Raw genomic sequence first — 22,306 nt, 5'->3', positions numbered from 1 at the left:
TCTTTTGTAGTGGGCAAGGAGAAAACCAGATGGGCACCTTATGTAAAGTGTTGCTTTATGTAGCTGGAGGGGGAGAGAGCACCCTGCTCCCTTCCTTCTGCTGTTCAGTTTGGTTGTGCCTCCATCTGTGCATAATCCCCTTTGCAATGCCCTTCACAGGGCAGCTCCTGTGAAGGTGGAACTGCATCATCATGCTTCTTCTAGAGAAACTAGAGACAAGTGTAATATGAAAAAATGGCTTCTGCGATCTCCCTTTGATGTCCTCTCATCCGCATGATAGTGGCTGCATGTAGTCTTTGCACTGCTTCGCAGAGTATTTTGAAGTGCCAGTATGTTTATAATCTTTTTAAACATTGTCCTTAAAGATGTTTTAATAATATTTTGTTTGTTTTTACTGTTAATTTTATGTAACATGTACACACTGTATTATTTCACACATAAAAATGCTGCTACTGCAACCTTCATGTAAATTAATTTCCACGTATATAGGGACTTCATTAATCTCATCAGAGAAGATGTGTTTCAATTTTAAAATAAAGTCCCTACAAAACAGCTTTCTCTAAACTTGCCAGCCCAGAAATTAAGGGTGTAGTTTATTCAAGTGAAAGGCACATTTGCAAAGTTTAACTATTCTATTTCTGTTCTCTTCTACTTATCACTGGAACACAAATGCTGTAAGTGACCACTCATTCTCTTCATGTTGTTCATAGATACATATTTTACACGTGTGTTTCATTATGTTATCACAGTTGGTACAATCTTTTCCAGCTGTTGGTTGTGACAAAAGATTTACGTAGCTTAAAGTAGAAATGAAGACCTGCGTGGTGGTAAATCAGGCTAATCCCTTACTTGATCTTTACTTATATAGTGTTTTGTTACTGTGGAAGCATGCAATAAATCTGGTTAAGTAACCACAATAGTCTTTTATTATACCTGTATGGAAAAAGTGAGTTCCTTGAAGTTTAAATATGCTTTTTGCTGTGCTGCATGAGTTCAGGAAGGGGAAACCTTACATGTTCTTTACTCTTTATGCAAAAAAGCATAATAAGAGTCCTCCTTAGCTAATGAGGACACTCCACAACAGATTTATCTTACATAAAACCTCATTAAAGATAATTGAGTAGACAGTTAGCACCTGAGTCTGCAGTTTGACAGTTGTGCCTTATCTTTTCTGTTCCATCAAAAGGCTTCAAATACCAGATCTTCAGCTGATATGACTTATTTTTATAGGAGACAGTTGAGCCGTGTAGATTAAAATTAGGTAAGTATTTTATTGACTATTCATGCAAAACTTTAAGCATATTTAAGGAGAGATTTTATATTTTGACATAGTGAGCAGCATCCTATTGTTCCTCCATGTTGCATCATTCAGTCATGTGGTTACAACAATCATGAGTTTAATGAAGAAGCCTTAGTTTTATGGAAGAAATGTTTTTAGCTATGTTTTACTATGTTGTACTGCACCTGTGGGAAACCCATCCTGTAGGAACGGCAGCCATCCTATAAGCCAAGGCGTGCTATTAGGCCTTTCCTACTAGCTGAGTAGTTGATTTTATAACTGTGTCTGCTTTTCACAGGACTGCAGAACCCACTAATTCATACTACTGTATGAAGCGCTCTGACTTGTTGTTTCCCCTCTGCATTTTCTCCCACAACTTTCTGCTGTGTGGTAGCTACTCAGTGCTGTTCGAGCCTCAGTGTTAGGGACCTGCTAGTGTCATGGAAGCGTCACGGAGACTGGTGGAGAAGTGACCACAGCAAGAAAGTGGCAGTTACTGTGCAGTGTTTTTTCTGAGGGTTTCAATACGGTCCCTGGAGAGAGGGAGGAATTCCTGATTGCTGATTTTAATTGAACTAGAGATATAAGCTTGGCTAGTAGGAGTCCCCGATATACTAGTGGTCCAGCAAGAGACCCATGTGCTTGTGGTTTTCAGATACTGTTCCCCCTTAGAGATATCCTCAGGGCTGGGTTTTCTGGATATGTTCTTCCTCTTTTCCCTTTTCCCTTCTTTGGGATGATGAGGAAATGTTAGTAACTTCCAGGAAGAATATTTATGGCAGGAACATCCACCTTCCCATGTGGAGTTTATTATCTTTTGCCTTGCTAAAAGCCCTTTTGTTGACATTGGCCACTAGTGTGTCTGTAACCTTGCTGCGCAGAGGTGCCAGCAATCTTTGTACAGGTGCGCGGTGTGGCAGGCCTCAGCAATGCTGTACTGCTGGGACTTTCCTACCTGGATGGAGAAGAGGGTGCCAGTTCCTGACACTATATATGACTTTGGGTGTAGTCTGTGTTACCTGTGGGATGGTGGTCTACATGACGGGGATTCTTTGTGTCGTTTTTGAAGATGACACAGGACTGAGATGCAGCGTTGTACACTATAAAGTACAGTCCTGTATCACATACTTGGGTGAATTCAGACTCCAGGTTCAAGCCTTGCAGAATGCCTGAAGGCACAGTCCTGTATGATGCTGTGAGGCTGGGTTGCAAGGGATCAGCTCTCAGCGTGCCGCCTGGCATGCTGTCAGGGTCCTCTGGAGGAGTCCCAAGAGCTAAATGTGTGGGCTAGCAGGGTGCTACAGACTAAGCACTGGCTCCCCGTTACCAGGGAGTCTTCTTTATTTATTAATAAGTGATCCAGCTTACTGGATGCACATTGTATCACTGGATGAATTTAGGAATTGAGAGTGTTTGTGTATACACATTTAATTTTGTGGTTAGTGTTCTGAATTTCATAATCATCTACATTTGTGTATATTTGTGGGATGATACATTTCGTATCATCTACTAGTGACTGAAAGTTTGGTTTCCTTCACCTTCAGAGAATGCCAATTATCTTTTCTGTTAACCTGTTTTTTTTATTTAGAAAATCCATTTAAGCTCTGTTAACAGTACTTGTTTAAATGAGAATTATTCAGCCAACTGTTCACTTTCTGGTTTTCAGTAGTGACTTGGTTGCGAATTATGAGCTTAGTTCAAATGATCTTTAAATGCTTAAGTTTTTATGCTAGAATATTAAGGTTACTTTAGTGCCTGTGGACAGTTTTGCTAAGAAACATGTTCCTCGTGCTTCCATGTGACATGTTATTTTGCTATCCTGTTTACTTTTGAGGTACTCTTGCATTTCTTCATCCACATATAAAATTATAATTATGTAACTATGCAAACAAACAAAAATGATTATGGTAATAAATGCCTGGCAATTAGATGTCTGAAGAAAATACAATTAATCATTTGATTATAATTATGAGACTGTTTCTTTAGTCAGCTGTATTATAAATGTAATTCTACCTAAGCAACAAGACCCAAATATTTCATAGAAGCACAGTTAGATTTTTAGCTGCTGGCCTAAGGAGATGTAATAATAATGGACAAATTTCAGCTTTCTAAACTTGACTCAGGTAGAGATAAGAAAAACATACATGCATCCACACATTGTTGTACTTCATAAATTTATAGGTACGTACATCATTCATATTCAAGGCAATACAAAGAAAGACTTTACTAATGCAAATAGATTGTTATTTATCTTCTGAGACTTTTCTTAAAATGTCTTATTAATTTTCCTTATTTCCTCAAGTTTCTTTTACAACTGCATTATGTAAATCTAAAAGTCCTACCATTTGTTTTATAAACATTAAATTTAGCACTTTTCTTTAGTTAAGCAGGTATGAACTTGTAGAGAATGCAGACAAGGTGGCACACGCCTGTTTTTAATAGTCTTAAAGTAAGAAAACATCATCTTACAATAAGGGTGACTCATCTAGAAATGTAGTTAAGATCAGGCTAATACAAAACATCCTAAAAAAATTTCCATTAGGACTACTGCCCTCAGGGTAAGTATCTTTGAACTCTAGTTCCAACATGTAAACTTTAAATGTTGCTTCTAATTTGGAGTTTGACTCTCTCCTCCTTGTTTTTCTTTTCTTAAGGGCCCTTCTTCTGCAATGACTTTTTCACAGATGTGTGCTTGCAGATTGGGTATTTCACCCTCATATTTGGTTGTATAAATATCTGCTCGTATGAATGTATGCACAATTAAGTTTTGCAATTACAAAGAAAAATATCAAAATATATGTGAACTTTTTTAAGCTGCTGGGAATTACTTAGTATATCTTGTGTTATATGAAGAACCCACATGATTTTTTTTTTTTAATCAAAGAACTGATCTTGCTAGAGTTAGGCTGCTGTTTCATGGGCACACTGTAGTGTCCATTAACCGGTGGCTGTTCTTCACTGTGAGACAAAAAATAAACTGGCAGGTGGGGAGGTACTTCTCGGAACAGTTACTGTTGGATGAAAACAACCCTCTTCCTTGTCTTCTACCACAAAATATTCCTCTTTTTTTGTATGTTAATAGTGGTAGAGGCAGTGCCAAGTTTGGCTTTTGGTTTTTTTGTGGCTACAAAGAAATGTGAAATGGGTAAACAAAAATCATTAGATATTTTTGGTTACCTGTGTTGTACGAATAACAGTTTCAACTCATGCTGTTAAGCATGAATGAACTAGATACTTGGCAATACTTATTTCATTTTTCTTATGTTTACAGTAGTAGAAACAACTCCATTATGAGATACTGGAAATGCCAGGGGGAACCATACTGAATTTCCAGAGCAGTCAAGCCATTGCTGTGTAGAAAATGAAAATGGGGTTCTGATAAACTGATTTCTTATTTTGAGTTCACTGCAAAGTTTAAAACTATTTGATGAATAGGGTATGCTTCCAAAACAGTAGGAACTGTAATGACAGACCAAGAATGGGATGACATGTAAATATAGTGTATGTATACACATATATGTGCAATTAAAAGAAAAAAAATATGTCTGTAGGCCAAAACCTACCCATTTGCCATTCAGATGTATTTTTATTCTTATGGTATTAATTCTGTAGGATGCGATATTTATGATCTGTATTCAAACAGTGGTATTATAATTGCTCGTTGTTTGTGCCGTGCTTTTCAGGGTAAAACTTTAAGTAGTTTGTGAAAGCACACAATATATTTTCAAACTAAGGTAGTTCTGTTAACCTGTACACTTTTTAATTTTATAATTTTGGGTGAGATCCTAGGATAAAGACTATAACAGGTGTTACTGAATAATAATGTGACCTAAAACAGTTTTGTGTTGTAATGTTTTCAGGATACCAAAGCAGGGCATAGAACAATTGAAAATTAATTTCAGTTTTAACCTAGATTCTTTTTGGTTTAAGATATTTTTGTCTTGAAAGTTAAAATACACATTTAAGCTAAAGGTGTATTTTCTCCATTTTAATTTCCAAGAGCTTCAAATATTTACATCTCAGCTGAAATTCTCATATTTATTATGAAATTCTGAAGATTTTAGAAAACACTTTTTCACGGTATATTGTTTATAGTTTTACTGTTAGCAAAAATAGAGATTATATAGATATTTTTATGACACTTTAAAAATGAATCTGCTGAAATCTACCTATACTTATTGGGCTGGAATAATCTTAAATGCCTAACATGCTGTATTGTGTAGTCTTCTACTACAGATTTTCTTAGTGCAGTGTATCTGTGGCAGAGAAACCAGGAGGGCTGTATCTCAGCTGAATATTTAGGTAATACAAGCAAAACCCCTGATTAATGAATGACCTTTTAATAGCATTTTTGCAGGGTTGTTATAAAAGGGTTATTTTTAATATATGTATGTAAATAATTTAATTATGTATCAGTATATTGAGTATTATTTAAATAGTTAATGTTGCTATATAAATACAGGTGTGCATATGAATTCTTGTTTTTCTGTCAGTGGGAATTGAAAAGTGGGAATTGAATGGGCATTTTTTGCATGGTAATGACAATTTTACTGAAGTAATGACCACCAAATTCAATTAATTTATAAATTCATTCAGGTGTATTATAATGTTGCAAAAATAGTTTAATGTGAAAATACATCAATACATGATAATGTTCTAGAAGCTAATGTCAGGAAATCTTTCATTATAGCCAGGTATGCGTTGTCCAAGAAAAAATACCAGAAAGTTGTTTTTTTGTGTGTTTTTTTTTTTTTTTTTATGGAAGAAATTCACATGTACCAATATGGAGAGGAGAGGAATGACACATGTAGAAGGTGCTCAGTGAGGTATAAGGGATAAAGAACAGTAACATTGGCATGTAACTGCCACAAGTCTGCAGACAGAAAATATTAAGGGAAGATTTTGTGAAGTTGGGATTCATGTAACTAAATGTAGTTATTTTTGACATCAAGTATTTATATCTTAAATTAGTAACCGATAACTGCCATTACAGCTGGTGGTGATCTAGTCTGTGTCGTCTAGGGAACGATTAATCTTATTTGAAAGTGAACAACTGAAACGTGGCAGATAAATTGCTTCCTAGAAGTACCTCTTTGTTGCGAGTACAAGGTGCTCGGTGTGAGTAGTTTAGGTGCAGGTGTCTGCACCAGGGATGCCTGAAGTAGGGAAGGAAAAATACCACTAAAAAACCTTTGCTTTGTTGCCTGATGCAACATTAAGGATTTCACTGTAGAGAAAGAGACATTTAATGGAATGAATTCCGAAATTCTGATTTATCTTTAATGAAAATCCTACCACTTCCTGATGGAAAAATTTAATGTTTAATTGATCAGAATTTGGCAGCGTAAAGGAGTTTTAACTATTTTTAATTTCATGCCAAAATATGCTCTGAATTCATGTTAAATGTGTTGTGGTGTTGGGAGGATTACTGCTTAATCAGGTGCAGCTGGGAAGAAGTCAAGAGTAAATGGGAGTCAGGTGTTGGGAAGAGGAGGTTTCCAGGGAAATAAGTGTAAGATAAGTAGAGGAAGAGGAAGCCAGAGCAAGAGAGATTTTGATTAGGTAATATAATAAGAGGGGGGAGGGGAAGAATTAAAAAAATAATACTTGGGTAGATGAGAAGGAAGGTAGATCATGAAAGAGGAGAACAGAAATAGAACGGTGGTGTATGGTGAGAGGGAAAGAAGTAACGAAAAAAATTGGAACAAGGGAGGTTACAGCTCACTAAAAGGCAAAACTTTCACCATGAGAACAATGGAGCATTGAACATGTTCCCTTGAAAGGTTGTGCAGGCTCCATCCTCAAAGGTTTTCAAGATCTAGGGGGTTAGGGAGCTGAGCAACCAGGCCTGGCCTCATAAGTGATGCTGCTTTGAGCAGGAGTTTGGAGAGCTACTCAGGTCCCTTCCAGTCTGAATTATCAAGTGGTCTGATGAAAAACAAAATCTTGTTAGCTGATAATTATATGGTTCATGACGTGGCTGTGACATGGCTTTCCAGACTGTCTGTTTGATTCACCCAGACACAGACTCCTGAAAACCAGGAGTGTAATGCTGCATGTAGCCAGCAGACTTGAGGAAGTCAGAAGGAGCTGGGAGCCAGCATCCAGCTGCCTTCTCTGCATTCCTGGTGGCTATGCTGAGTGACAGCTCGATGGATCAGCTTCTCAGAGGTGGGACACAAGCAGTCTTGAAGAGGGAAGCTATACTTAGCCTTCCTTCCCATAATACAGCAAAGGAGTAGACCATCTAAACTAATGGAAGGATTTTATCGGCCCTTGATAGTGTTGATATTTAAATTGGAAGTGAGTTTTAAACCTCAGCTAGAGCAGCAAACTATTATAGCAAACTATTGCTTTGTTATAATGATTTTATAAACAATGATTTCCCAGATTTCCTTTGTACATTTTTCTTAATCATTTAAAAGCATGCAGTATTTTTCCAATGTGTACGTTATCAGTACTTTCATTTTTTCATATTTCAGCATTGCATTACTCCTCCAATGTTTTCACTTTTCATCACTTTCTTATTAAATTCATCCTGCAACTCTTAGTCACCTTTTTTGGAGTCTTCTCTCCTTTCTTGTGTACATTACAGGAAGTCAGAGGTTTAAGGAGAATGGGAGAGGAGTGAGGTGGGTTTCTATAGTTAGAATCTTTCAGCAGCCTCTTGTGAGGTTACATTTGACACTGCTTGTTGAAAACTGACTTATTTTTAAAAAGAACTGTTGAAGTTGTGGTGCCCTTTTGGATTCCACAGCCTTCCACATGTAGATTTTTGTAATAGCTCCAATCTGACCTTCTTAGCTAAATTACCTAGTTCCACAGAATCTGAGTTCTTGAAATCAGATACGCCAGTCTATTTTATTATGTACATCTATCTTGTATCAGTAGGGTATCTGCATTCCTTGTATAGTACTAAATTCATGTGGCTCTTGCACTCTGATTTCAATCTACTGGTTGCTTTCTGCTGATAAGAAATTAATTCAATATGGTTTTCCCATTGACCCATTCTTTTAGACTGTAAAGTTACTCTATAGTAAGTAGAAGCCAACTTTGATGCATGTTCAGGATATTTTTGCCCAGTGAATCTATGGGAAGACAATTTCTCCCACAGTTGTGATATTCTGTGATTTCCAGTCCTGTGAGAACTGGCCATGCATTTTTTTTATTCTCACTTTCATCTGGTTGTGATGGTTTATAAGCAGGTATTTATTGTTCTCTCTTCTATCTCCACCCCACCCCATTCTTGCTAACTTAATATCAAGAGAGTTGATTTTTGTAGTCATGCAATGTATATTGGCCATAAGTGTCCTTGATTCATAGAATCATTTTGGGGATCCTCAGTGGTTAATTCACTGTTTCCACTCACAAGAATTGTTTTAAATACAGAAGTCACTTTCCAATAATACTAACTCTACATCAGTTTTAAAATTCTTTTTTTGAAACAAGTCTTCGAGTTTACAATAGAAAATGAGATGTTTACTTAAATAATCTTAAATGCGTCTGATTGAATTTATGTGGTGTGTAATTATGTATAAAAGCAAACAGACAAAAAAAAAACTTTCCACATGCAAAAAATGTGTATCTTTTATGGAGGCTTGTTTAAAGAGAAGTCAAAAGACATCAGTATATGAATTGAACATTATATTTAGCAGATAAGTAATTATATATTTTTTTTTGCATTTTTTTCTTGATAACAGACAGCCTATCACAACAAATTTGTATTATTACTGATGTGAAGGAAGCTGTTATACAAGCAGGTTTTCTCCTTCATGAATCTCTGAAAAACCAAGTAAAAGTAAGTACAACTCTGTGATTGTAAACTGTGTGATTAATTTAAAATTTTATGTTGTCACAACTCGTAAGAAATGGTATAAATTCCGAATACAGAAACTGAGACCTTCTGTGTCACTTGAGTATTTATTAAAAAGGATTAACACCAGGTGTAGAAGTTACCAAGAAAGAAGCATCTTCTGCTTAATTATGCTATAGAGAGGGATCATACAGATGCTCTTTAAAATGTTTATATTAGATTAGAGGAGAAATTGGATCCAGAAAAGAGAGAGGTCATTTTCTTTAGCTTTTATGAATTCAGTAAGCCTGAATTGTTACAAATATGTTACAGAGGAAATGCTTTTGTTACTTTGAAGTCTGAATTAAAGTCCAAATGAATTAAAGAGTAAGTTGTGTTCTTGCACAATTGTGAATGCAAAGTTAATCAGCCTTTTTGTAGAGAGATATGGAAGTACACTTACGCATACTGAATGCTTCTTGAAGCATTGCTGTAGAATATTGATGGAATTTTCCACTGGCATTTAATTATCTTTTCCTTTTTCATTATTCCTAATAATGGGACTATCACATATTTGCATTTTCCCAAAGATGATTAACATTTAGTAATAAGACAAATCTTGAGCGTTATCGGAGTAATTCTTAATTATGTCTTATGTAATGAGATAACATCTTTCCCAGAGAAATAGAGCAGAATTAACTGTTCAAAAATATAGGTTTCCCAATTTGCATAGCTTTACTTTTATAATAGCTTTTGTTCATGTCTATTGATCTGTTTTCTGTGTTCAGTTCATATGGGATGTTCTTGTATAGCAAACTTGCTGTTTTACATCTGGAAATGTAACTTGATATTGTACTTTCAGTTCTTATTTGGAAATAGTTGTATTTAGTAGGGAAAATCATGGGTTTTATCTATTACATGTCTACATTTTAAAGTACAAAATATTGGCAGAGTTGAATAAGATTTTCTTGTTGTCTGAATAGCTGTATGATGGAGCAGAAGTCTTCTTCCACTTTACTGATACTAGATCTGTTACTAGTTTTACTTTTTTCTCTCTAAGCTATTCTGGTACTGCTAGGAAGATATTTTTCCCATATTGGGGAAAAAAACAAACTTCTTTAAACATTGACTTACACACTCCTATGTATCTCTATTACATTTACATATAACCACATTAATAATACCATGAGAAACACTTCCAATCCAGTAAGAAAAAACAAAGAATTTATGTTCTAACAACCAGCTTTATGAAACCCGAACTTAAAAGTCAGCCTGGTGCCAAAACCAATTAAAATCTGCAACATCCTTGGAGCTTTTCATTGTAGAAGCAATTAGCTGTTCGGTTGGTCAGGCATCTGAACCTATGATGCATTTGAATAAACTACAGATAAAATGACCACAAACAAGGTAATGAGGGAGTAAAGTGAAAGGATTCCTCCTGATATGGGACTGATTTTTTTTTTGATCACTCTATTAAATCAGCTTAACTGATGACTTCTAGCACCATTCTTCTCTTCTCTTGATCCGTGTTTTGTTTCCTCATATTCAAGTTTTGTTAAATTTCTACTCAGTACTTCTAAAACATTCCTGCAAGGTGACATTTGAGAAAGAACTCCATCAAGATCCCTGTATTGTATTGTTCCCTGAAACATCCTTAATCATGTGAGATAATTTTCAAGGTTAGCATTATATGGTACTTCCCAAATTTGAAAGACCTTAGAAAGAAGGTGTTTCTCAAGTGAAGTGTAGTATCCTTGTGAGAGATTTGATTCTGTACAACATGTTAATTACTTTAACTATATTAAACTTACTGCACTGAAATCTGGGTTATTCAAAAGGGCTAATTAGAGGGTAATCAGTCTAGTTAAGACACTGATTGAGAAGCATACGGTAGGGTATGTATAATCTGAAATTTGAACTCTAAGTATGGTCAATAGTTTAGCATTTCTGATAGTTTTGATACTAGTGCATACTAGCCACCATATTTACTTTTAATATGTTTGTCAGCTTCTAAGTAAGAATCTTTAAAGAAGAATCCAAAAGACATTTTGTTAGGGAGGTTTCTGAGAGAGTCTGCAATAACATTATCATGAATCTGTAACACCAATAACATGAAAAAAAGACATGAACTGGTGAGATAAAGTGAAGGAAGTTATTGCTTGCAAAATACTTTCTGAATAGGTATTTTAAAAGTGTTACTGTAAATCGTGTATCTAATAAATGAATACTTTTGCTGAAAATAACTTACTATGGAAGGCATAAGTTGTCTTTCCTTGAATTTCTTATTTACCTCTTTCTTTGGAAGCAATCAGACTTAAATGGGGGCTGAAGCTGTTTTCTTCCATACCTGAGAATTAGCTACTCCTGCTTATTCAATGACAAATTCCTCCTGTGTATGAAACGTGATTAGACAAAGTTGTATGTTATTTTTGTGACTAGATAAGTATCCACAAGCAGTATATCAAAATATTTGGTCCTATTCAGTTAGGAATGGACTAAAGTTTCACTAATTAGTCTTTCAGTGAGAAAGAGATAATTTCTTAATCGTTTAATTGTCCGTCTGCTAGACTGGTATTGATTGTGACTTTGAATTCTGATACATTTTAACTTTTACAAATTGCTAATGTCCTGGTGTTATTGATTGATTTTATGAAAAAATGATGTTAAATAAAATTGAAACTTTACCACAGGTTGTCTGACAAGTAGAGAAACATTAAGAAAAACATTTTTATTATTCTTATCTCCATGTTGAAAACAAAAACAAACAAAAAGAAACCCTCACCACCTCTGCCTCTTTATACTACCTGAATATTGATTCCTAAACCAACCAGAAGTAATTAGGCAAATCCCCTTACTTTTGTTCTGTTTAACCCCTGAACATGACACTTTTTACTGAGGTGGAATTTTAGGTAATTTCTGTTATCTCAAGTAGTATTGTAATTACGTGGTAACTTCCATAAATAATTTAAAGAAATACTTTTGCATGCTAACTATCCAAATAGAAGAAGAATTAATTTTAGTTAATTGACAAGGTATTGAAGTTTTCAGTTTGGTAGCAAGAATTGTTATTCACCTGTCTTCTTTCTCATGGGTAATCCGCTATTGAATCGCTGCTTCCTGAATCGTGTTTCCTAGATACGCGTTGAAAGCCTCTGAGACCAGCTGAACTATTTTGTCATGGGTCAGATCATAGATTGGTTTGGATTGGAAGGGCCCTTAAAGATCACCCAGTTCCAACCCCCTGCCATGGGCAGGGACACCTCCCACCAGACCAGGTTGCTCAAAGCCCCATCTAGCCTGGCCTTGAACACTGCCAGGGTTGGGGCAGCCACAGCTTCTCTGGGCAGCCTGTTCCAGTGCCTCACCTCCCTCATTGTAAAGAATTTCTTCCAATTTTCCTCTAATCTAAATCTACCCTCTTTCAGTTTAAAGCCATTATTCCTTGTCCTATCACTACACTCCTTGACAGAGTCCCTCTCTTAAGATCATTGCTTAAGGGTACTTACATCCGTATTTGAATGAGATGAAAATTAAAATATGGGTTATCATCAATGATAAAGTGTCTTCTATGGCTTGAAAACATTAGACAAGAAACCTGGGATAAAACTAAGAGACAGAGATGATCAGTGTATCTTTCAAAATACTGCACAAAAAATACTGATTCTACACGTCATTAGAAACAGAAATAAAAAGCACGTCATGACTGGGAGATTGCCTGAGAAATAAAAATAGTAACACATACGTTATGATCATTTGCTTTTTCAGAACTTTGGAATAGGCACTGCGTAGAAAGGTTTTTGGATGATCTGCCCCAGTTGCTCTGGAATCTGCCTTTTAACAAATAAATTGACAAGTAACTCCACTAAGAGCCTTTTCAGAGACATGCTTTCATAATTTAAAAAAAAAAAAAAAAAAATCTATTTCTGCTGAGTTCACTGTAAGAATTCCTGTTTAATAATTACTTTTCATTTGTTTGCAGAAAAGTGTATTCAAGTCAGCGGATTTTTTTTTTTTAGTATTCCAATTCAAGTCAAAACTGATGATATAAGGAAACACTGGATGTACATGGAAGCTAAATTGGCTAGTTTGGAATTTGCTAGTCAACTTTACAAACAAAAAATTACAGATGTGCAGACATAGCTTTCTCATGTTCATGTTTTCATGATGCTATTAGAGGAGTATGTGTGCTGTGTGAGCCTGTGCTTGTTTGGAAGCCTAATTTCACTGAAGTCGTGAAAGGAAAGGGGCATAATTTGGCATCTCATGTAGAGGAAGGGTTCTTTTGGAAGCTAAGAGATATTTTACATTTGTAAAGATTTGAGAAGTGAGCTCTTAAGTTGAACAACGCAGCAACAGAGGTGTGTATGTGTATACCACTCATATGTTTGTCTTGGTAACATATTACTTGTGTTCCACCCCTTACAGAATATAGTCCTACCCGTGCTTTTTCAAGAGACAAATCTTATTTCATTTTTACTGAATAATATGTCTGTAAAACAAAATCTCAATATACTGCTCTATCAAATTGTTCAATTTAAATAAAAATTAATACACTTAATTAATCTTTACATATTCTGGAATACTTAAGCATCATGTATGCTGGTGTCTCAAAGAAAAGAAAAAGAAGGGCTTTGGGTCACGTTCTATTTACCTTCTGAAAAGTCTTGCGTGCTTTCATGCTTGTTGCACTACGTTGCAATAGGTCATGAAGGCATTGAGGATTTCTGATTTTACTTCAGCAGAAGTTCAAGCTGGAACAGCACTGGAGTACTGCATTTCTTAAAGTAGTTTTAGCAATTCTTGCCTTCTGCATCTTTTTTAAACTCTTTAAATATCAACTATTTAGGGCTGCATTATCAAATTTTCAGCCCCAAAGTTTCTAAAATCTTTAATACATAGATCTCAGCTTTGGGTTTTCAAACCATCTTTCTTTGCAAACAAGTTAGCTGTCCAACTATTTCAAAAATAAACAAATACAACTTTAGATAACAATAGCTGTTTTAAAAATGTGGTATTTGGTACTTCTGTTGGATTGTGGATTCAGTGACGTTTTGAGGGAGCACAGCAGTGGATCAATTCTGTTGTTTGCAGCTAGCATACACTCTGTTCTGGGCAGAAATAAAGCACGTGAGTAGTGGCACGGTGAGATTTGCTGGTGTAATAGAAGCCACATGAAGGTTTTTGGCTTTTTTTAAACAAACGAACAAAAAAAAACTTTTTTTACTGGCTTCAAAATGTTATCTTCTCTTAAGGAAAAAAATTCCCTTGTGAAACTTGGATTGCTATTTTCCTTAAGGCAAGCCTGAAGCTGGTGATGTAGTGGAATCTACTTTTTATTTTAATTAGGATAAGATCATTTCTTAGCTGATGTTATAGCTAAAGGTTACAAAATAAATATGTTTGTGATTAAGAAGGTATTCTAAAGTATTCATCATGGAAATGCTTTTCAGGAGAAATTCTAAATGATTCTTGTCATAACAGAATCCTGGAATACCTGTGCATCTGGTCCTTCATACCTGGCCCTTCATTTATTTTATTTTAGTTATATGAAGACAATATATATTTGTTGAACGTGATTGAAATCATGTGTATTTGTTGAACTTTATGAAGAGTTGCTTAGAATCAGAGATCTAAAGTCAATAGGTTGTCTTGATCGTATTAATAGTCTTTCATCTCTGGGAGGAGTTGAACATCCTACCCCAGGCTGTAACTCTAGTGTCTGATGATACTTCCAGGGCTGATTTTGGAATGGCTCCCTCTAGCAGTACGCTTCAGCAAATACTTGCAGAAAACGGTGGAGTTCTGGACTCCATGCTTCACTGTTGAGTGACCTGAAAGTCTGAGCAGATTTTAGCTCTTTTATTGGAAATACAAACTGCCAGTTTTATGCCATTTGAATTAACAATCTCTGTGATAATTGTGTAAGCTTTAGCAGATGGTTAAGTCTGAAGTTGAATTTGTGAAGAAGTAATATATTTTTTTCTGATCAGGTTGAAGCTATATCGATATCTCTAAGCAAAAATGATAGCCATCTACAAAACATCTTCTCAGGAGAGTGCTACAATTTTCTTTGCATCAATGTAAGTTGAAAAGAAGCATGCTTTTAGTTTTGCACTTAAACTTATTAGTAATAGTAGATAATTACATATTTGAATAACAAATGGTTTGTATCCATTCCATTGTTTGGTGTTTCTGATATGCACCAAAGTGGACCGTTGACATATTGGTCCATTCTTTTACTCCTGATTTTGCAATTCCTTCAGTATGTTGTTAAACCACTCATGAATTCTTGAACAAGAGGGATGCAATATGAAGAGGTATACCACGTATAGTTATCTGTGCATTGCTTTTGTGGTCTTCATTAGTGCTTCCCATTTTGGACACATGCATGCTTTGCAATCTATATTTGGCTCCTTGTATGCGAACAGGAAGATTTTTGTTGAACTTTGTCCGAGATCAAACAAGACCCTTAAGGTTGTTATATATATTTCTTAAGGGTAATATTCTTAATCTCAATTTTGTTTCAAACAACCATAATTTACCTGGCAAAAGCATTACAAATATAAAACCAACCAAACACCCCTTCACCCCCGCCCCCAAGAGTTACGTATCTTTTTTGGTAAGTGATAGATGTTTGAATACCATTTTTATGAAATATTTTTTTTGATATTTTCAGTAATTCTAAACATTTTTTTTTTTTCATTTAGGATAAAGAGTATGCTACTGAAGAAATCCAGCAACTAGTGGATATGTTAGAAAAATCAAATGTTCCTCTCTTATATCCAGTGGTTCTTATTTTGGTAGGTAACTCTTAAAAATTCCTTGTAGAAAGTATCTGTAAATAACTGCTAATAATAAAGTGTTACACCAGATTTAGACTATTTCAAGAGACACTGATATCTCTGAATATAATTGAAACTTTGAACTGTGAATTAGACTGTAAAATGTGTCATTTGTGCTTCAGCAAATGTACTCCATACTGTCAGGAATAAACCAATAGTAGCAAAATGCCGATTATTAGTTATGTAGATCTGTAAAAGATTTATTTTGGCTATTCATACTGAGTTGTTAACTCCTGCTTTATTGTTGTGCTCCATCTCGTACTGGGTTGCTGCAAATGGTGTACTCTGGAATATTCAGCTGAAAGAAAATTAAGTGGCTTTATATTTTTTCTGTGTTTTCTGTTTTATTTAAAGTTTTAAAAATTATTATTGCTTTTCTGGTTCAAATATTAAAAAAGAACTGAGAAGTACTTTGCAATATAAAACATCAAGATGTTATAACACTGAAATATGTTCTGGTACTTGGCAAAATTTTTGAACTACATTTTTGGCTAAAATTCTCATTAGAATATTGTTGCCAAAATAATTTTAATGTTTCATGTGGATGACAGCTGAAGGTGTACATGACTTTTATTTTACTCAATCTGTTTAAAAGGAGAAAATATGAGATTTGAAAGTCTCTGTGTAGTATAACCAGATACAATTCTGTTGTTATATTGTCTGACTTTATAGATAGGGATGAGAAGTATTGGGTTGAATGAGCATCATTAATGCCATATCTCACCAAAGTGTGTGTCTCTGGTCTATATTATATTCTCCATTAATAATGCATAATAATCTGTTGTGATTTCATAATCTAATTCCTTATAGGAAGCCACTGAAAAACAAATAAATATTTATTTTACCTAGAGCCTGAATAGTTTCCGAAGCGTGTAGTCATGTAGTCTAGTGATCTGGAGGCAAAACTGAGAGTTTACTTCTCAAGTTAAGTTTAATCTGAGGTCAAAGTTATGAAATGTTATTGTTGTTTTTAACAAATAAATGAGATATCATGAAGGTAAGTAGTATTTTACAAAACCTGATATACTCAGTAACTGTATGTTGTTGTCTTATAGACTGAGATACTCTAATTCCATGGAAAGATTTATAACTTTATTTCTAGACTCTTTTTTTTCTGATGCCATTTCTGAGGAAGTTCAGGGTGGAGCTTTAATTTTACTGAATTTTGAAACCAAGGTAAATTCTTTCTGCCTTTAATCATAGTAGTGATACACCTCCAAATCTTTCGCCCATTTACAGGTATAGTGGATATGCAGAATGTACTTTTCTGGACTGAGAATGTTTTCATTAACCCTTTATCAAGAATTTTAGAAAACATTTCTCTCTGTTAAGTTTTGGGGATGTGTAATTAACTTAGAATTGTTAATCAATTAGAACAATAGGATGGTTTCGGTTAGAAGGGACCTTAAAGATTATCTTGGCCAACCTGATCTAGTGGGTGGCATCCCTGCCTATGGCAGGGGGCTTGGAACTAAGGGCCTTCCAACCCAAGCCATTCTATGATCTAATTCCAACCCCAACTTCCACCAGACCAAGTTGCCCAAAGCCCCATCCAGCCTGGCCTTGAACACTTCCAGGGATGGTGCATCCACAGCTTCTCCACGCAGCCTATTCCAGTGCCTCACCGCCCTCATTGTAAAGAATTTCTTCCAAATATCTAAGCTAAATTTACCCTTTTTTAGTTTCAAACCATTAACCCTTGTCGTTTCACACACCCTGGTAAAGGGGCTCTCCCCAGCTTTCCTGTAGGCCCCCTTTAGGTACTGGAAGGCCGCTATGAGGTCACCCTGGAGCCTTGTCTTCTCCAGGCTGAACAACCCCAGCTCTCTCAGTCTGTCTTCATAAGAGAGGTGCTCCAGCCCCTTGATCATCCTTGTGTCTCTCCTCTGCGTCTGCTCTAATAGGTCCATTCATAAGTCACTCACAAATGAGTAACACTACAGTGTTAAAAACACTGCCAGCCTCCTAGCTGGCATCAGCTCCTACCCTGGATTTGAATGAAGGTCTTTTTTTTTTTTTTTTCTGTAACACATGGAACGTGAGAGCTTTGTTTAAATGATTGCGGCTATAAATATTCTGGACTTAATATTCCCAGAGAAGTATGTATAGATGCAAACAATAGTAACACATACTCACTGTGAAACTGAGGTTTTGCCCCTACGATAGTAGATCTCAAAGTCCTTGTAGCATCCAGCACCATTGTTAATGAAAGTGTATTTTCTTGAGCGGCCTACTGCATGTGCATTTAGGTGAACACCTTTGAAGATAGCTTTAAGAAAAAATGATACATTTCATTCTTTTATGGTAGTTCAGATGATATAATTCATCCATCAGTTGTTCCTAACAAGTACCTAAAACTAGACAGTGGGAGGAAAATCTTATAATTAGGTAGAATAAGTGTTTTGTTGAATCTGATTTAGGCTATTAATATTCTACACTGAGAAGGTAGTAAATTGAAAATAAAGCTTTGAAGAATGCAGTTCCATTTTGAAAACCTTTAACGTGCTTGAGAAAAACATCTGTATTTCTCTATTTTCCTGATAGTAAAAATCTGTGAAAGTTAGGTTAGAGCTTAGGAAAGAATGTTGTTTGTTTTCTGATTTAATGAAATATTTTTAATACACAGTTACAACATTGTGTTCTGCTTTGTTCTGGCATATTGGTCTCACCGTTCTTTGAAAAGAAATAACTGTCATGTCACTAAATATATAAGTGATGGAATTCAATGTGAATAGAAAATAAGAAAAACCTTTATTAGCCTGTGTTCTTGTGTGTTCTTAACAATGGTATGAGCTATTAAAAACTGGCAGTCTAAAATAACATGCTTTGAAAAAGTAGATTTTTTTTTTCATATCTGTTCCTTTGCAGGTGCACTTGAATATTTCAGAAAATATTTCTTTCAGCATTGGGTTGGAAGAACTAACTAAGATCAAGAAATTTGCGAGGGAAGTGAAAAAGAAAAATATTTTGGTTTATGGTCTCCTTATCCAATATAAGGTATGTAATTCTTTCTACCTGCAAAGTATCTACTTTTGTGATTTATATGATTAATGATAGAATCTTCATCTAAAACAAAATCCAAGGGGAATAAATATGACATGAAAAACATTTATTGGAAAGATTCTTGCCTGTTCTTGTTTAAAATTCAGAAGAGCCTGTAGTTATAGGCAAAAATGTAAGCATTTTGATTAGAGAGGAACAAATGGCAAACAGTTTTTAAAAGCATGTGAAAACATCACAGTCCTTTTTTCTGTTTCCTCTTTCCTTTTCTGCTTTTTTCAGATTTTAAAAAGTAAAAAATAGTGAAAGTATTTTTAATTAGTGCTTTTTCAGAGTGTTATGCTTCACATTGAAACAGTGTTTGGTATTCAGGTGACTGAAAGGACATGGCATATAGGTGGTGATACAAACACTCCAATAAAAGCCAATTTTTGCCTCAGCTGGAGGCAAAAAGACTTATCACTCCAGCATCCTTTGTACTCACAGAAGCTATCTAAAGTAAATAATTTTGTCTGGGAAATGTGTTCTGCCAACCGGAAAACTTGACTGCCTTGCATCCAGTGTAAATACGGTTATTGCTGCTTGTGTGGACAGCTTTATAACTCAATCAGCAGTGAACAAGGAAATAAGTTAGATATTCAATGGAAATTTTAATATAGAAGGATAAATGTAATCTTGACTTTTTTTTTTAAATTGAGTGGTGTTAGAGTTTATATATATTTTTTTTAAAACTGTCCATCCATAGGTTATTTTTCTTGTATACCAAATATTTGATTTCCCCCAAAATTCTATTGGCTTTATTAAGAGCTATGAGTATCAATACCTATTAATTAATGCCTATAGAAACTTGTAATACCTGCATAACTATTTCATGTGGGAATTATGTTATTACATGACATTAATTTCTTTCTTGTTCGTACAACATACAATGGCATACATATATTTTTGTAGTCTTCTTTCTGGTGCTATAAAATATATTTTTAGTCTTCTTTCTAGTACTATCAAAACCCATTTTTTCCAGGGTGAATTCTGTTTTCCTGTGGTAAAGGTAATTTGAATAACTGTTGAAATATAGCTTTAAGACTTCATACAAGCACTTTATCGTGGTAATAATGTAACATTACAAATAGACCTTTAGTGTAAGTACAATTTTTTCTCAAAAAATTAATTATATATATGTATATTGTATATATGGCTCAGCATTACCAATAGGACTTCTAGTGTAAGTACATCTTTTTCTCACAAGATTCATTGTATATATAGTTTTATGTGCAGTTGGATCAAATGTTACATATGCTGATAACAGCAGTTAATAAAGATGATTGGAAGGAAAACCTTTTATAATTTTCAATGGACTTCTGTGAAATTTGTCTATATATGTCTGTAAAAATACTTGACATGAATCTAGAAATGACAACCATTTATTGCTAATGTGGACGAGAAAGAGAAGGTTTCTGTTTTGTATTGGCTGTGTTTTTCTGTGTTATTTTCTGTTTTGTTTTTTTTTCTTCAGAGGATGTTTCGAGTCACCAAGGTATTTGACTTCAAGTACAACGTATTAGCTAATAATGTGAATCCTCTCTTTGTCTACTGAAGTGAAAGTACAAGCATGTCAACTTTTTAATCAAGAGTCTGATACTCCAGCAAACTCTTGTAATTGCAAACATTGATGCTTTTAGATATGGTTTTGGTTCACAGCTTGCAGTTCTCCAGAGTGGCTGCTGTCACCCTTACAGAAGTTGCATGCTTTAGAAAGGATTGGTGAATTTAATACTGGCATGCTGGGGGGTCCAGAGGAAGTGGAAACACAAAAAGTACCTGCTGTTGTAATGCAGGATGCTCAGCCTCTTGTTGCAACAGCTTCTGTCAGTATTCTTCGTGATGACAAATTACTTCATGGAGGTTCCCTCTAGCTGACAGGTTATATCATCACTATCAAACATACATGGTTGATATACACACTTCTACTAATCCTTGAATAGGGATAAAACATAATAGACAAAGAATTTATTGAGACGTGACTGAAAATATTGAGGTGAAATCATTTTACGTATACAAAAGTCAAAGGGGGGAAGAAAGAGTATTCAGAAAATTCCAGAGTCTCAACTTGTGGAGTTAGATTTTGAGTTTTTTCAGATGAGTTGAAGGAAATAGCTGATAAACAAGCTGACTTGGAAATAGGAAAAAAATCCAGTTGTAATGGAAGATGTAACTGGCACATGATGGTGTTGGGCAAAAAAAATTGGGCAACGCTATAATGTTAGTGAAGTTCCAGCTATGTTGATTTAGTGCTGTACCCTGAAAATAACAATTTGTATATCAGAACAGTTTTTTTTCTTTTTTAAGTAGTAGTTAGTCTAATAGGGTATAATACAGAACAGTTTATTCTGCAGACTAGGAGTAAAACCTATAAAAAGGCCAAGTTAGTCCCGAGTAAACCAATAAAAAAAAAAGTAAACCTAAAAGAATTGCTAACAAACCAGATAATACAATAGGTAATGACAAGACACTATATCCATGCCTGGTTGGAAATATATTAATTTTAACAGCATCAGTTTGTCATTCAAACCACAAGATTTGGAAGAGAATTTCAATTGCATGTGATGGTTACTTGTTCATCTGAGCAGTGGAATACTACTGAACTTGAGCCTTGGTATCACAAACACTTAAGTTCATTACTATCTGTAAACATTAAATGTATACTATGTAGGTTTTTTATTCAAATATACTAGTTAAGTTTTATAAAATACTAGTTTGTCCATATACTACTATTCTGCTTACTAAAGTAATAATTTCTGATGAATGAATTACAGAAAATTGTCAACACAGATCTTTGTGTCCAAAAAAAAAAAAACCACCAAAAGGCAACATTTCCAGATATGGAAATAGAAATGCAGAAGGCTGTAAAGTTTGCAATATTATAATTTTGGTCTAGAAGTTTCAGAAATAATTGCTACTTTTCACACAGAATAAAAAGGAAGAACTATCATCTGGAATAAAATACATATGGATGGATACAGGAAGCCACAGAAAACTTTAAAATATGAAAGTAATATTAAAATATGTTGGTTATAGAACTATATTTTAAGTAATCCTACCTCCGAGATGCACTGACAGAATATCCTGGCAGCACAATAGTTATGTGCAGAGGCTTGCCTGGGATTAGGTGGCCTCAAATACTTTTGTCTCTGAAAGAGCTATCTGATTAAGGCAGACAAGCTATTTACTGAAATAGCCAGAAAAAGCACAGTCTGTGCTCTAAGAAAAGACAAATGATGCAATAGAATAGTTGTTATGAAGCTGTTTGAAACTAAAGTAAACTGAAGAGAGTGATTTCTTATGTACACTGCTGCACATTTATTGTAGTTTTTAAGACTTTTGAAGACAAGATGC

General features: G+C 34.9%; 1 protein-coding gene and 1 long non-coding RNA gene across 11 annotated transcripts in view; one reads left to right on the top strand and one right to left on the bottom strand.

Moving 5' to 3' along the window:
- The window catches only part of CRPPA (CDP-L-ribitol pyrophosphorylase A), a 126,968-nt gene that overhangs the window by 52,774 nt on the left and 51,888 nt on the right, over positions 1-22,306 (top strand). For 5 of the 10 annotated variants that reach the window (XM_080582638.1, XM_080582644.1, XM_080582645.1 and 2 more), the window contains exons 6-10: positions 8,980-9,077; positions 15,062-15,151; positions 15,779-15,871; positions 18,782-18,910; positions 19,286-20,264. In XM_080582638.1, coding sequence (XP_080438764.1) covers positions 8,980-9,077; positions 15,062-15,151; positions 15,779-15,871; positions 18,782-18,910; positions 19,286-19,459 — 584 coding nt within the window. In that variant the 3' untranslated portion in view covers positions 19,460-20,264. Of the gene's footprint in view, positions 1-8,979; positions 9,078-15,061; positions 15,152-15,778; positions 15,872-18,781; positions 18,911-19,285; positions 20,265-20,426; positions 20,740-22,306 lie in introns of those variants that run through there. The other 5 variants (XM_080582640.1, XM_080582639.1, XM_080582642.1 and 2 more) reach the window with 2 other exon arrangements.
- LOC308190866 lies at positions 9,086-20,799 on the bottom strand. Its single transcript, XR_013947546.1, has 3 exons — positions 20,732-20,799; positions 18,050-18,182; positions 9,086-12,677 (listed from the first exon to the last, which is right to left on the bottom strand). It is a non-coding gene; the product is annotated as an uncharacterized lncRNA (long non-coding RNA).

Source organism: Anser brachyrhynchus (genome assembly GCF_964034855.1).
Source record: "Anser brachyrhynchus genome assembly, chromosome: 2".
In the NCBI taxonomy this organism is placed as follows: Eukaryota; Metazoa; Chordata; class Aves; order Anseriformes; family Anatidae; genus Anser; species Anser brachyrhynchus.
This window is presented reverse-complemented; position numbering and strand designations above follow the sequence as displayed.